This window comes from Mesoplodon mirus (genome assembly GCF_964341445.2).
Source record: "Mesoplodon mirus genome assembly, chromosome: 17".
NCBI lineage: Eukaryota > Metazoa > Chordata > Mammalia > Artiodactyla > Ziphiidae > Mesoplodon > Mesoplodon mirus.
Genome location: NC_138993.1, coordinates 52,245,009 through 52,260,620, shown reverse-complemented (window position 1 = coordinate 52,260,620; position 15,612 = coordinate 52,245,009). Strand labels below are relative to the sequence as shown.

General features: G+C 46.7%; 1 protein-coding gene across 1 annotated transcript; it reads left to right on the top strand.

The window, feature by feature from the left end:
• Positions 1-1,781: 1,781 nt before the first annotated feature.
• On the top strand, positions 1,782-3,717 carry POU4F1 (POU class 4 homeobox 1; the record flags this gene model as incomplete). The annotated part of the gene is made up of 2 exons (XM_082602155.1): positions 1,782-1,904; positions 2,566-3,717. The coding sequence occupies 2 exons, from the start codon at positions 1,782-1,784 to the stop codon at positions 3,715-3,717; spliced, it is 1,275 nt and encodes a 424-aa protein (XP_082458281.1).
• Between the last annotated feature and the right edge of the window lie 11,895 nt (positions 3,718-15,612).

The following is a 15,612-nucleotide window of genomic DNA, read 5'->3' as shown; positions in this document are numbered from 1 at the left end:
CTGATCTCTGCCTCCCCTAAGCAGCCCCTTGCCGTTCTCCAGCTCTCTCGCTGCAGATGTGATAACATCTGGGCTGTTATCACCCCGGGCAAGGGCTGAGTCCCTGGGGACTCGGGCACCTGAACTGTGGTTCCCCGGGGAGGCCCTTGATCTGCCTGCCACATAAGGGCCACATAGCAGGTTGGCTAATTGATTTATTCTTCTTACGTTTTGATTTCACAATAATAAAAAATAAATAAATAAAGGCTGGACCAGAGCTTGGGCCCCGTTCTTTTAAGTTGGTTTGAATTAATATTTTAATCACGCTTTCCTATAAATTGGCTTGATTCTGTTCCCTACTGAAGAAAAAAAATATGTGTGTGTATATATATACACATCTATACATCTGTATGTATATCTGTATCTGGGGAGCGGGTGGGGGCTGGTGGTGGGCAAACAAGCCAAAACGATGGAAGGGAAAATAAAGTTCTCTTCAACATCTTATTCCCTTTTCTATGAAGCTATTTCCTTTTCCTGGAGTTTCCAACATAAAGTGTGTGTGTGTGTGTGTGTGTGTGTGTGTGTGTGTGTGTACGCTGAAGAGAGGTAAGGATCCCAGCTACACCCTGTTAACTATTTTTCCTTTTGATTACAAGAAGCCTCAGATCATCCGGAGCTCGTTTGAAATGTGGGTTTGTACACGGTTAAAGGAGACAAACAATAAGAGAAATGCACAACTTCATTTCAACAACCAGCCGTTCCCTAGTAGAAAGCACACGCCCCTTGTGGCTCCTAAGTGGCTGTCACTGTCGGTGCCTGACACACTTATAGTCACGACAACAACAACAAAGTATGCGGAGGAAATTAAATCCTATGGAAATCAATAGCATCTGACTGCTTCAAACAAATGTCTGTCACCGCGATTATTCATTCTCCAGGAACCTATTTATAAACCATGAAAGAAACAGGTTCTTGCCGCAAAAGACAGCACCTTCTGCATTTCTATGTTATTTATACTGCATACAGAAGAATGCGCGGGCATAATTTAACATACAAATGCCCAGCTGTATACATTATATAACAGCTTGTTAGACGTCCCGGAGCGGAGGTGTGCCTAAGTAATGCGCATATATTCAGGGCTTGCGATGACGGTGAGGGTATGGAGGAGGGAGGGAAACCACCCAGGGGCTGGCGAGCATCTTGTCTTTCTCCCCCTAAAAGGTGCCTACCCTCAGACAATAGCTGGCCCTTTTGATCTTTCCAGACCCGCGATGGGAAAGGTGAGAAGTGAAGTGCGCATGTCCGGGTAGCTACAGGTGCATCACCTGCGCTGTCCTTGCTGGTGGTCACTATAAGAGCGGCTCCCACGCGCGGGTCGCGGCCGGGAGAGCGCGCGCGCGCGCGCAGACGCACGGCGCCGCCGAGAGGGAGAGCGCGCGTCAGATAGACGGAGACAGCTGATGCCTGTCAGCACGGCGGGCCCGCGAGCTCTCGCGAGAGCTCCCCGGACCGGCCGCGAGAATTGGGGCTCAGGTGTAAGAGGAGTGCATCCCGTCGGCGCACGGGGCTAGAGCTCTCGGAGAAGTGGGATCGCGAGGCCGGTGCGCGGCGGTCTGCGCGGTCAAAGCAGCGCCGGGCGGCAGCGGCGGCAGCAGAAGCAGCAGCGGCCCCCGGCGCGTCCGCCGCCTCCGCGCCGCCAGCCGCCGCGGCTGCAGCCTCCGAAGGGAGGCCGGAGGAGCCGGCGTGCGCACTTTCCCGCGGACTTTCGGAGTGTTTGTGGATTTACATGCCAAGCCATCAAGATGATGTCCATGAACAGCAAGCAGCCTCACTTTGCCATGCATCCCACCCTCCCTGAGCACAAGTACCCGTCGCTGCACTCCAGCTCCGAGGCCATCCGGCGGGCCTGCCTGCCCACGCCGCCGGTAAGCGCCCCATGCCCGCGGACCCGGCCCGCGCGCCCGCCCCCTCCCCGTCTCCGAGACGCTGCATGTCGGGTGCTGATGTGTGTACAGGTCCCGGTGCGGGGATTTGCGGTCAGGGAGTTTTAGAAGAGTCCCGCTGCGAGGCAGTCTTTGTACAGTGGCGCTTAGTGTCGTGTTCCCGTCGCCTCTGCCTCCGTGTCGGGCGCCGGCGATCGGAGTGGGGAGTGCTGGGGCCATGAGTCTCGATTTCCCTCCACTCTTTCCTGTTAATTTCATGCCTTGGAAAGGCGTTCTCTGTGCGTGTTCGGGTGCGTGACACGGGTCCCCAGCTGCGAGTTACATCTGCACTTCTTCTTTCCCCCTCCTTTTCCGTCTCCCACGCCCGTCCCCGGAATGTGTTCCTGTGTCCCCCTCTCCTCCGCATCTGCCCCTCTCCTCACACTCCCGTCCCTTCTCATCTGACCCCCTGTCTCGTCCCCAATGTGTCCCTATTCTGTCTTTCCCGGTCTCCACCATCCCCACCCTCGTCGTTATTATTTTGCTTGCTTTGTGTTTGCCTTTTGCTTGTCGTGCTTTCCGGCTTGTGTGTGGTTGTTCTGTGTTTTTGCTTTTTTTGGTTTTGTGGTTGTTGTTTTTTTGGTTTGGTTTGTGTCGCCTGCAGCTGCAGAGCAACCTCTTCGCCAGCCTAGACGAAACGCTGCTGGCGCGGGCCGAGGCGCTGGCGGCGGTGGACATCGCCGTGTCCCAGGGCAAGAGCCACCCGTTCAAGCCGGACGCCACGTACCACACGATGAACAGCGTGCCATGCACGTCCACGTCCACCGTGCCGCTGGCGCATCACCACCACCACCACCATCACCACCAGGCGCTCGAGCCCGGTGACCTGCTGGACCACATCTCGTCGCCCTCGCTCGCGCTCATGGCCGGCGCGGGCGGCGCGGGCGCGGCGGGTGGCGGCGGCGGCGCCCACGACGGCCCGGGGGGCGGAGGCGGCCCGGGGGGTGGCGGCGGCCCAGGCGGTGGCGGCCCCGGGGGCGGCGGCGGCCCGGGCGGCGGCGGCCCGGGGGGCGGCGGCGGGGGCCCGGGCGGCGGGCTGCTGGGCGGCTCGGCTCATCCGCATCCGCACATGCACGGCCTGGGCCACCTGTCGCACCCGGCGGCGGCGGCCGCCATGAACATGCCGTCGGGTCTGCCGCACCCCGGGCTGGTGGCGGCGGCGGCGCATCACGGCGCTGCGGCGGCGGCGGCGGCGGCGGCGGCGGCCGGGCAGGTGGCGGCGGCGTCGGCGGCGGCGGCTGTGGTGGGCGCGGCGGGCCTGGCGTCCATCTGCGACTCGGACACGGACCCGCGCGAGCTCGAGGCGTTCGCCGAGCGCTTCAAGCAGCGGCGCATCAAGCTGGGTGTGACGCAGGCCGACGTGGGCTCGGCGCTGGCCAACCTCAAGATCCCGGGCGTGGGCTCGCTCAGCCAGAGCACCATCTGCAGGTTCGAGTCGCTCACGCTCTCGCACAACAACATGATCGCACTCAAGCCCATCCTGCAGGCGTGGCTGGAGGAAGCCGAGGGCGCGCAGCGCGAGAAAATGAACAAGCCCGAGCTCTTCAACGGTGGCGAGAAGAAGCGCAAGCGGACTTCCATCGCCGCGCCCGAGAAGCGCTCGCTTGAGGCCTACTTCGCCGTACAGCCCCGGCCCTCGTCCGAGAAGATCGCCGCCATCGCCGAGAAACTGGACCTCAAAAAGAACGTGGTGCGGGTGTGGTTTTGCAACCAGAGACAGAAGCAGAAGCGGATGAAATTCTCCGCCACTTACTGAGGGGAATGGGAGGTACCGGGCGGGGCAGAGCGGGGAGCCGAAGGGGCATTTCGGGGGGCTTTCCCCGGGCCTGTTTCCCCTCGGATGTAGAGTGTCCGTTGTCCAGCTTGCATTTGGGGAGCCCCTCCTCGAGCGCTCGCTTCCACCTCCTCTCTGCTCTCCCTGCCCTTACCCTCCCCAGCCTAGAGGACTGGGGTGCCGGGTGTGGACACCAGAGAGAAGGGCGGGGGAAGAAGAGGGAGCATTTGTGAGAGTGGGGGAGTCGGGGGAAGGAAAGCGGAGAGTGGAGGAGGGGTTGTGAGGGGCAGGATGGCTCTGGGGGTGAGGGTGGGGGGAGACTCGGGAAGGGTAGGGAAATTGACTGTTTTTGACCAGAGACACTTATCAAAATCTCCTGGGGACCAAGGAGCTATGTACAAAAAAACCTACCAACCACCAAAAACTAGACAAATAAAGACAAACGAAAACAAAACAGAACAAAAGCAAAGAAAAAAATGCTTTAGAAATTTAACTCCGGAGAGTCGTGTTCTGCAGCTTCATTCCCCCCCTTCCTCCCCCCCAAGGAAGAGAAAAAAGAGCACCACGTTATTACTGTCGCCCAGCCCTACACACAGGAACTGAGTCAAAGACCGAACACCAGACGAACCGGAAGGTGAAATTCTGGGTAGCAAAGTTAGTTGTTCTGTTTGTGTGTTTAATTTAATATTTCCTCTAAGTCTCACCTACACCCCATCCAAGTCCTCTTTGATTTATTTTCTCTTTTCCAATGAGACTCCGATGGCTACTCTCCATTGCCAGAAAGTGAGTAGGGGGACAGCTGAAAGGGGCGGTGGGTGGCTACTTGTTTAGGTGAAGTCCAAGTTTTCCAGTGACCCAGCCTATACTCCTGTGGCCTGATAGGTCAGATGGGGGTCTTTAGGGAGAGAGAGGCATAGTCTTTGGGCTGACTAAAAAGCAGAATTTAGAGGCTCCGAAATAAATATTTTATTCTAGGAAAATAGAACAATTTTAACCCGTTTTTTACTCTTTCCATTTTTGCTCTCATATCTAAGATCTAGAAAACAGACCATTTCAAACTAAGTTCCCCCCCCCACTCATAGAACTTGCTTGCCCTTTCATTTATTTTTCTGAGTGGCTTATTTTAAACTATCTACTTTTTTTCCCCTGTTGATTCAAATAGATTGATGGGGTGGCAGACAGTAGGAGAGATACGCTGTCCCATTTTCTCCACAGAACAGGACCCATCTTGCTCTTCTAGGTCCCCTTTCTTCTCTCATTGAAATATTGAGAAGTTTCTGCTTTCACTTGGAGCAGGACTTGGCTGTGAGAAAATCAACTAAGTCCCAGATGAGAGGAAGACAGGTTTAAAGCCCTCCATTTATTTCAAAAGGGTCTGCATGTTGGGAGCGGGGGGAAGCAGAACAACTGTTTCATTATTATTATTATTAAATTATTATTATTATTATCCAAAAGTAATTTATTGCTGGGGATAAATGTTGGGTAGCAAGAACTTTAATTTGCACTATCAGTCTCCCAAATAGAAAATCATGTATAGTATTTCATAGTAATAATCAAGGTACTTTATGAACTACTGATGAATTAAAAAAAGAGAAAAAAAAATTGAAGGTGGTTAGGTAAAATGCCTGCTTGGTGCACAAGACACTCTTTTGATCTCGGGTGGAGATGGTTTATTACCATCCTTTAATAAGCACTAAAAAATTGAAAACAGAACAGATGAGAAAAGAAAAAAACCTGCCATTTAACAAGACTGAAATCATGCATGATCTGAAAGGTGCAGAAAGAAACACAACTAGATCTCACTCTGGTTAGGCATTATTTATTTAATTACATTGTATATCATTGTTTGCAGCGCAAACATTCTATGCATTTGAAACTGAGCACTAAACTGGGCTAGCTTTCTGATAGACCGTTTTGTGGATAGTGTGATTTCACAGTCTACTGCCTGTTTTCACCGAAAACACAACATTCTTGTCATATTCTTGTATTTAGAGGAAAAGGAAAAAAGGAAGATTACTGTAAATATTTTCTTTAATGCACACACTCACACAGTGGTTACGAACTGCCAGTGTTAATCCTGAAATGCCTCACGGATTGATCTACCTGTCCATGTATGTCTGCTGAGCTTTTTCCTTGGTTATGTCTTTGCTCTATTATCTTTCCCTCCTCCCCACTTCTATCAGAACCACTTCTGTGCACCAAAATACAACAGGGGGATATGTCCCAGTACACTTACAAATAAAACATAACTGAAAGAAGAGCAGTTTTATGATTTGGGTGCATTTTTGTGTTTATACTGGGCCAAAGTCTTGGGACAGCCGGTCAACAAATGAGACTCAATTCAACCAAAAATACAGGGAAGGGGAGGATGTTGAAAGGGAGGTGAAAAGAGGGGAAAGGATGAGAATGATGTATTTTTCTGCTGAATCAGAATTCACTTTCAGATAACTCATGTGAAAGCGGTGCTCTGAATAAAATGAATTCTCTATTAGTTGCCTGTGTTTATCAAAGTTTTCTTTTTTTTAACTGCAGAAACCCTTCAAGCACAGCCCTCGCTTCAGAGTGGTGGAAGGTAATAAATAACCACGCACTCTCCAAATATTTAAATCAAGGTTCGGTGCAGAGGCATTTGGAGGTTTGTATGTGTTGTTCTAGCCTAAAAACGTTTCTAAGAAAATGTTGAAACTAAATGACTTTTATTTGGAGGTTAACAAAAACCATCCACTGATCTGTCCAGCCATGGTGTCAAATGCCTCTGTTCATTTGGAACTTTAGTGTGCCGCCTACTGCTCCAGAGGGATCAGAGATTCTCTGTTGGTGACCCGGGACTAGATCAGATGCCAAATGTAAAAAGTTTCTTAATAGCTGGGATTATATCTTCTGAAGTCATCCTACTTTAGCCAAATCTTTTTAATTTCACCGGCAAATCTGTGAAACAAAATGCTTGATGTTCAAAAAAGAAGAGTACATTTAAAAAGCTGTGATTTTAAACAATTGTTAATGTTTTAAAAAAAGCACTAGAGGTATTTTTAAAATAGATCTCTTCCATCAAAATTGATTTGTTTCTGTTGTTATTAACTTGAAATGTCATCGAAGTTTTAAATAAAATACATTTGTTTTAAAAAAATACCGTTATTTTATAGAAAAGTATGACCGGATTTCATTGTTGGAGAACCAGGAATGAACAAATAAACAGATTTACAAAGGCTGTTTTTTTAAAAATAACTGCCCCGAACGGAAATGTTGCAGGCAAATATATTTGTATTATATAATGATGACTAATGTATGTAATAAGAACCTAAGCATTTGTTTTGTATTAAGTAAAATCCTTACCAAATAAAGAGAAGACAATATTATGTTAATAAAACAGATTATGAAAATACATGCTTTGCAGAGTTTCCTATTTTACGTAGTAGGAAGCTGTGCAAAACAAAACAGGAAATGCCTTGCTGTCTAGTGACTGAATCTGTGTACTGCCTGAAGGAATATTAAGACTATTCTGAGATACCTTTAACTGTCAATTCATGAACAAACAAATGAACAAGCTAACAAACGCCCTCCTGGAGAAAGTGCTAAGGCCTGCTACTCAGTGGTAGTTAACCTTTCAAAGTTTTCTGGTTCTGAAGAACGGAACTTCAAGTGAATTCTGGCACTAGTCAGTGGGTGGAAATAGCGTGGCTCCGGTCCTTTTAAATAATCTCAAAATAAGTTGGAGAGGGAAAATTGTGCTCTGTTTGCATTTCAGCTTCTCAGGAAATGCAGGCGGTGGTGGAGTAGGAAAGGCAAAAGAAAAGTAAGCATAAAATGCATCTACCACGTTTAAGCCACCCATTCGTTTTAAATTTTCTCTTTTCCCCAGTCCTAGCTGCGGGACCCGCTACTTCTGTGGGTCTAGGAAATGATGTCCTCAAGACGCTTCAACTAACTTCTTAATAGATTTTTGTTTAATGCGTGTTCTGAAATTGCTCTCAACTTCGATTACACCCTCACAAATAAACCGTAGGCACCCACTGCCGTGATTGTATCGACTTTTAATTTCTTGTGGTATTAAGATAACTTCGGTCCCGTTCCTACACTTGGCCGCGCCAAGAGAGGACAGGGCGCCCTGGGCCGAGGACTCACCTGGCCAGCTCCCGCCCTCAGCCCCTTGCCCCGTCTCCCCGGTCTTTCCGCCAACCTTGCCTGAAGCATCCATCCCTACCCCATCTTTCACTTGGATGGGCTTTCATAGTCGAATCCGTGAGGTAGGAATTGTGACTTCTGACCTGGCTAAAAGCAGCGTTCCCCACCCCATTCGAATGGCCTTGGTGGCCCGCGAGGTGATAAAGGTGAAGACCACAATTATTCTCTGGTGTGGTTTTGCTGATGGGTGTTACTAACTGCCGCTGCAGTCTTAGCCCCAGCCCTCGCGAGCGGTTCCAGAGGAGAACGCAAGCTTAATTGATTTTTAAAAAATAGCAGCCGAATTCTAAATCTCACGGGGGGCCTCTTTCCCACCTGCGAGATAAGCCTTGTCGCAATAATTACGTTATTTAATATTTGATCAAACCTTTGCGCCACCGCGGCGGGAGGGGCCGGGCCGCCTCACGCCCTCCGGGGGCAGCGGGCAGGCGGCTCGGCCCGAGCCGGACCGGGCACGTGCGGCGGGGGCGCGCGGCCGCCCCGCTCGGGTTGGCTTGCCCTTTGAATAATTCATGGCCTGAGGATTCTGAAAATTAATAAAATGAATGATAACAAGAAGCTAATTAAAAACTTTCGTAATTGTTGTCAAGTCAGCCTGGTGAAGAGATTGGGCAGCCCTCCCTCTCCCCCTCCCCGAAATCCGGGGCTCCGTAGGGCGGGGCGCGGGCCCGGAAGCGCCTTGAAACTGAAGCGGCCGAACACTCCTGCGGCTCCCGGAGTGATTTCGGAGACGGCCTCGTGGTGCTGCTCCCTCCCCTCCAGTCTCTCAGGCTAGACTTCGGACTTAGGAGCGGGTGCCGTTTCAAACCACAGGCAGAGCTGACTGGGTCAGAATCTGCAGCCAGGAGGGGAACCGCCCTCCCCCGACCAAGGCAAGGTTCCAGACCCCCTGGAAACGCCCACCCAACCCTGGCCGCCCGCGCGGGGAAATCCCAGCGCCCTAGGCGTGCGAGCCGCGGCCCAGCGACTAGGTACGCTGGGTCTGTGCCCCTCCGCCGCCTGCCGCGACTCGCGGCCCGGAAGCTTCCAGCTGCCGGGGGCCTCAGCTCCTCTCGGACGGTGGGACAGCTACCGCCTACCGGCCCTGGCCGGGGCTTAGCCAGGCCGTGGATGACGGGAGCGGTCAAACGCCCGAGTGCCCAGCGTCCGGCGCGCGTGCGCAGGCGTGACCGGCGGAGTGCGGACCGCTGGGAGCGCCGCGCGTACTGGGCGCGCTCCGAGTGCGCACGGTGCGCGCCGAGCTCGCGCAAGCGCGTTTTGCGTGCGGCGTCACCTCGGAGAATTGAGCTGGAGTTCCGCAGCTGGTAATTAAGCGCTCCCGAATGTTCTTTCCCACCCTGTAAGGGCTTCTGAGGGCGTCCTGCCAGAAGAGGGAATGGACTAGTATCTCGCAGAGGTTAAAAATACTCCCCTCCCCACAGTTTGCCTACGTCAACAGACGTCCTAAACACCACAAAACTTAACAAAACTGGTTGACGTTTTTTGGCAAGAACTGGGAGCAATAAGGTCTCGGCTTTTGTTTTGTTGTTAGGGTGCACACCAGCAAAACCTTGCTACGAATTTGACCTTATACCTGGCGTGGGAGGAAGGCTGGCCGCTGGGCGTTAGTCCCGGGGAATTCCGTAGAGTCCTGGATCGCAAAACGGAGGATGAAAATCTCGGTTTCGAGAGAAGCTGGCAAAGCTCAAGCCAGGGGACCAGTGTCCTGCTCCTGCAGCCCCAGGGGTGGGGCTAGGAGCGCCTGTCTCCCATCCGTTGCCCCAAGCCCAAGGGCCCCGGAGGTCGCTTCTTTCCGATTTAGAAAGCGAAGAGAATGGGAAAAAAGAAGAAAAACTAAAGAAGCCTGGAGAGGTGGCAAAAGGAGGGATGGAGAAGGAAGAGAGGCAGACTCCTTGCATTGATTAGGTAAAGCGAATTACAAACCAAAGTTTGGTAACTCTTGACACCTGGCTTCAGTGAAGCATAATGCACACAAACTTTTGCAGGCATGGGTCAGAATAAAACAAAGTGTTGACAATTTCCAGCCGCGGAAATTCTCTTACACCAGTCTTTCCCTACCCCCGCCCCGCCCCCGCCAAGTGTTGACAATAAACATTTAATGAAGGCTGGGACCCGGCTGTCTCCAGCCAGTGTCTGAATACTTTAAGCAGACCATTAGCACGTCTTCTTCCACTTCAAACATCGCGCGCTACACTCTAACATTATATATATATATATATATATATATATATATATATATATATATACACACACACACACACAAAGTGTGAGACAAATAGTATGTTTATACGAATATCTTAAGTGGTGTGCAGTAGTTCTGATACCCCCTGTACATATTAACAGAAACCAACGCATTGTAGAATACTCGCGCTTAAAAAACTCTTAAATATAGTTAATGCAATATTAATCGCCCTTTGGTGATATAAAATGCAATATTTTCAGGCAGCTATCGAGCTTTTCTAGAAGAAGAGCTGATGAAAAGAGTCACAGCTGAATAGTGGAGAGAGAAAGCCCGGTATTTATTGCTTTTGTTTGGCTTTTGGCTACAGAGACAGGAGCCTTCTAATGGGGTAAGGACATTTATTTTATCTGCAATCTATTGCTGCTAGAGCAGGGGCGGCAGATGGGGCTGGTGCGATAGTCACAGTGTAATTTAGAGCGAATCCTAATAACTAATAATGATTTATGTTAATTTTGATCACTTATGCGACTTTACCAAAGCGTTGTGATGAAAGAAAGGGAAAGCAAGAGAACCAGAACGTGACAAGGAGCTCTGAGGCTGAGATTGGAGCTCAGCTATCCTGCTTAAAATGTGTTTTATGAGTTAGCAATGGAAAAACAGGCATTTTAAAAAGCAGGTAGGATCCATTTGACTCTGGGCAGAGGTGTCTCCCAGGGGCTTTCATTTCTTCTGAAAAGATACCTAAATGAGAGGGACTCTGACGCCTTTGAGCGGGAGTCTCTTTTATCGCAGTTTTAAAGAAAAAGATGTGGTTTCAATTGTTTCATTTGCTTATATTCAACTAAGAGGTCTTGTGTGTGTATGTATGTGCACGCTTGTGTGTGTGTAGGGGAATCAAGTGTGTGAGAGGCGTTAGAGCGCGCCGGGGTCTTCCTTCCAAAGTGTAATCTGAGCCCGAGGTTTGAAATCAGCCTTAGCGCCTATGAGCAGGCTCTCGTCGTACACTGTCGCCACGCCTTATGCAAAAGTTTTATTACTGCGTGCTTAAGCAAGTTGCCTTTCTCGCTTCCCATCTAATATTTGTTTGTCTAGAATCAACTTTTGGGAAGCTTTGCCTTCTCTGCCTCCCGTCTTTCCCCTCCCTCAAGGGATCCCAGGGCTTTTAAACTTAAAAGTGCTTCCCCTCTCCCCATCCTCCTGGTTAAGTGGCACGGGTTCAGAACCCCAGGGGCTGCCAACAGGACGCAGTTCTGCACGGGAACAGGCGATTTTCTGCTGCCACGCGGTGCATTGCGGAGGGTCGGAGCGATTTTGAAAGGGAGGGTGCGCCTTGCTCGTGGCAATTTACTTTTTCGGTTACCTTTTGCGCGTTTCAACGCCTCAAGGCTATAGTTTGAAAGTAAGACAGCATCAAAGCACCTCCTTATTAGCTCTGTATTTGAGAAATCCGAAGATGAAACTACCTAAAAGGTTTAATAGGGCGGAACAGCATTTATTTGCCAAGCTAACAGTCAGAGTACAGTTCAAAAGGGGTACAGTGGTTTATCAGCAGGAGGCTGGAAGGAGAAGAACGTTGGGTAAAGGGAATTTCAAGCTTCAGTTACGACGTTGAAGTGAATTAAATAAGCTTCAAGTGGGATGTCTGCTTTGATTTTGAGTATCATCTCCCTCGCCAAAAATTTATACATACGTACATGTGTATATATATTTCTGCATATATATACATCCTAGAGGCTTACTCCCCCTTTCAGAGTTGTTGCCAAGACTTTATTTGTAACTTTTAGGTTTTGTAGAGCAATAATAGTTATCTTTCTAGGGATTTGATCGCCAATCTATTTAAAATATAATCTTTTAAAATCCACAGTTTCATTATTTTTTCCCCTTCTTATTTTAAGGCTACAGATGTAAAAATGCACTTAATTTCTTCTACTAGGGAAAAACGTCAAGCTACATGATTAAGAGCTGTTTCTTTCCTAAATATTATGCTGTATTTTGTTTTCACTTTTGAATCATCTCTATCAGTAAGTGTACTGTTATTGTACTGTTAATATTCCTGGTATAAAGAGGACTTTAAACAAAATAAACCTTTAAACAAAATAAATCCAGGCAGCTAACTTTGCCTGTTCACTGATAATGCTCAGGAACTGGTGTGTGTTTGTGAGCTTGAAGCTGCGCCTCCACGTGCACATCCACATACAAACAGATTCTTACTGTGTTGTACTAAGTACAGTTTTTACTATTTGTTGTTGAGTGTAGTGGAGTCTTGTTTCTAAACTTTATTCTGGTTTTGTCCCAGTGTTTCAGGGCCAGAAGCAACTCCCTTAAAATTGAAGTCTGGTGCATTATTGAAACTCTCTATCAAACAGCTCTGGGGTGCAGCCTTTCTGAACACACTGGCTCTAGATGAGGTCTGACTGTCTGACTGCACATAAGCCCCTAATATGTTAATGGCCGTAGGGGATGCCTAAGGTACTATCTCAAGCTGCTTCGCACACCATATGTCAGGCCGTTAGCCACATGGATCTATTAATCAAAAAGAGCTGGAGAGGGAGAAGAGGGTCTTTGAAAGGGTGCGAGAGCAATGGGGGAGGGGGGAGAGGGAAAGAGAAAGCATTTAAAACCCCCATCATTTTTGTTTCTTTTATTAAAAAATGAACAAAAATAACTAAAGAAGGCTCAATCACTGAAGATTTCCTTTCTGTCAAGTTAAAGATGGTTTATAAATCCCTACCAAAAGAACTCGAATAGCATCTGATTCTTTTAAAATAGAAGGCAATTTTACCTGGAGGGTCCTGTTTAGGGTTCCTTTATTGCGAAACTTTTATAAGCAAGACTCCTGATACAAAAAGTTGTTTTTGTTACGTAGGTCGTTTTGTAGATGAGCTTTATTAAAAGTAGTAGGGGAGGTGGAATGAGGCAAATGTGTGTTTAGGGGATGGAAGGGGGGCTGTGGAGGGAGATGTCTGGAGGATTTGTAATGAATACATAATTCATCAATATGTATCTGCACTGACAGTAGAGTTTGCACCACCTTTAGTTCTTCTGATAGTAAATGTAAACTGTTTATATTTTTATCCCTTCTTTTAAGCTGGCTTTATGATAAATGAAACTGCAGAGTCTACAGGGTACAGAAAGTATTTAATCCTTTTAGGAGGAGAGGAAATGGGAAAACACTTAAAACTCCCATTCTTTCTCACTTCTGCTTTATTTAGAATGATCTCTTCCCCCTTGAATGTTTAAAAATAATTTTGGTTAGATAAATACTTTAGAAAGTTTACACAGCCTTAGAACTGACTATGTACTCAACATGGAGATGGCATACATGAATAAGTACATTAAGTCTATAAGAAAAATTTAAATTTTTTTCTTGAAGTGGTGAATATGTTTGTCATGTGCCACAAACTTAGCATTTTTAGGGAAATCAAATGAAAGTATTGATTTTAAAATGTCAGAACTCTCAGAAACAGAGCAGTGAAAGGAAAACATGTAGGCACTTAGATTTAAAAGTTATGTTCTTTTCATGTGTTACCTAGGGATAGAGAAAATATAAAATCAAATGTTCATTCAAGTATTATTATTTTCTAAATTGATAGTCCATGATTATGAACCATATGAAGACTCAATTTCTGGATTATAAATTTTAAATTTACAATCTGTAATTAATGATACAATTTTGGAAAGAATACCCTTGAATATGATTTTTAATGTTATAGTAGGCTTATACTAAAAAGTGTTTATAGGATAATGGAATGACTGAAAAATTTATTCATCTTAGGTTTTTAAATATATATATATATATATGCAAGTGATTGACTATATATATTTGAGAACATAGATTATTCATCCATTCCACAAATCCTCTGTCATTAACATAGATTCATAGTACTCTATTATATTGGACTTGGAGAAGAGAGGGCCAGCAAAATGTTCTTATTTATGATTTAAAGATACCTGAAAGAAGATACTTGTGAGATTGTGCTCAATAACAAACAAGAATCATGTAAATGACATCTGTTACATTATTTATAGGATGTAAGTGGAGTACTTTGTACTGTATATTAGATTGGATGTGTTAAATATTTTTTATTTTCACAAATACACCTATTTGTGTTTATATAGAAGTAAGCTCTTAGTTACAAGAAAAGGTTAACGTTGGTAGGTGCCTTTAATTAAAAACACCAGTACATTAGGTTGTTTGGTTTGTCTGGAAAATCATCTGTAACTCTTTCAGTAAAAGGAAACAAACAAAACATTTAAAACATAATTGTAGAGAACTGCAGTCAATCTGTAAATATGAGGGGTTCTAAAGCACTATATTTCATCCAGGAGATGATGAATACATAAAGACAGATCATCCTGAATCTCAAGAGTAGCTGCATACAGAGAAACACTTATTATCTTTAAATTTTGGTGCATGCCACACGAGCCTTCATTTCTTTCCCTGTAGTTAAAACATAGCCCATATATCTGTCGCATTGGGTTTCCAAAGACTCGTAACTTAATTCCTTCAGGCTATTCATCAGCACAGTAATTAAACTAGCAAATGGATGTAAATAAAGTGAAATTGGTTTCATGACAGATGAGGCGAAGAGGCCTCTGACATGAAACAAGGCAGGGCAATAATGATTTCGGCAGCATTGGGCTATGGAAGGAACCCCAGCTGGATTTATTAGGTGCTGCAAGTGATTTGCTGGAAGCGGGCAAGACATGAGCACTCTTTAATTTGACAGGAATTTTGCATCCTAAAGAGCATATTGAAATATAAATCCAGAAACAAGTTCAGGCAAACTGTAAACAGATGTATTATTGGACTGAAGGTACTATTCAATATTAAAAAAGGAAGAAGAATAGAGAACTACAACCTGACCCCCGCCCCGTAGAAGAGCTTAAATTGCATAACTTATTACCTAATCCTAGGAAGTGACAAAATAATTATGAAACATTCTTTTCTGCTTATGAATTCTATTGCTACTTCAGGGCTAGCAATTTTGTGTTTCCAGGTTTATTTACTTGGGAAAACACCTAATACTATGGATGATTTAAAAACCAGCATGATAGAAACATCTGTAGAAATTATGGATACATGCATACCTGGGAGGGGAATGTGACAAACTGGGAGAGAAGCCCAGATGGGCAACTTATTTTACAGAGTGCAATTATTACTGCATTTAAATAAAATCTGGGATAAAGATCTGGTACCAGCTTGTTGCCTCTAGCGGTGTGTGCCTGGATACCCAGAAAGTGCATTTCTAGCTACAGAGAGAATTGTCTTAAGCCCTTGATCGGACGAAGCTTTAAAATCAAATATAGATTTGTCCTGGCAAAATAAGCAGTTCCATAGATTAGGGGGAGCCAAACTATAGCCGAAAATTGAGAAACGAGAAGGAGAAGGTGCAAGGAATGAGTTCTTGGCTGGCTCAACAAGACTTAAATGGAAATTGAGTCACCAATTCCATTACAATAAGGCAGTCACACATAGAATAAATAAAAGGCAGATTTTCACACTAGGAGCA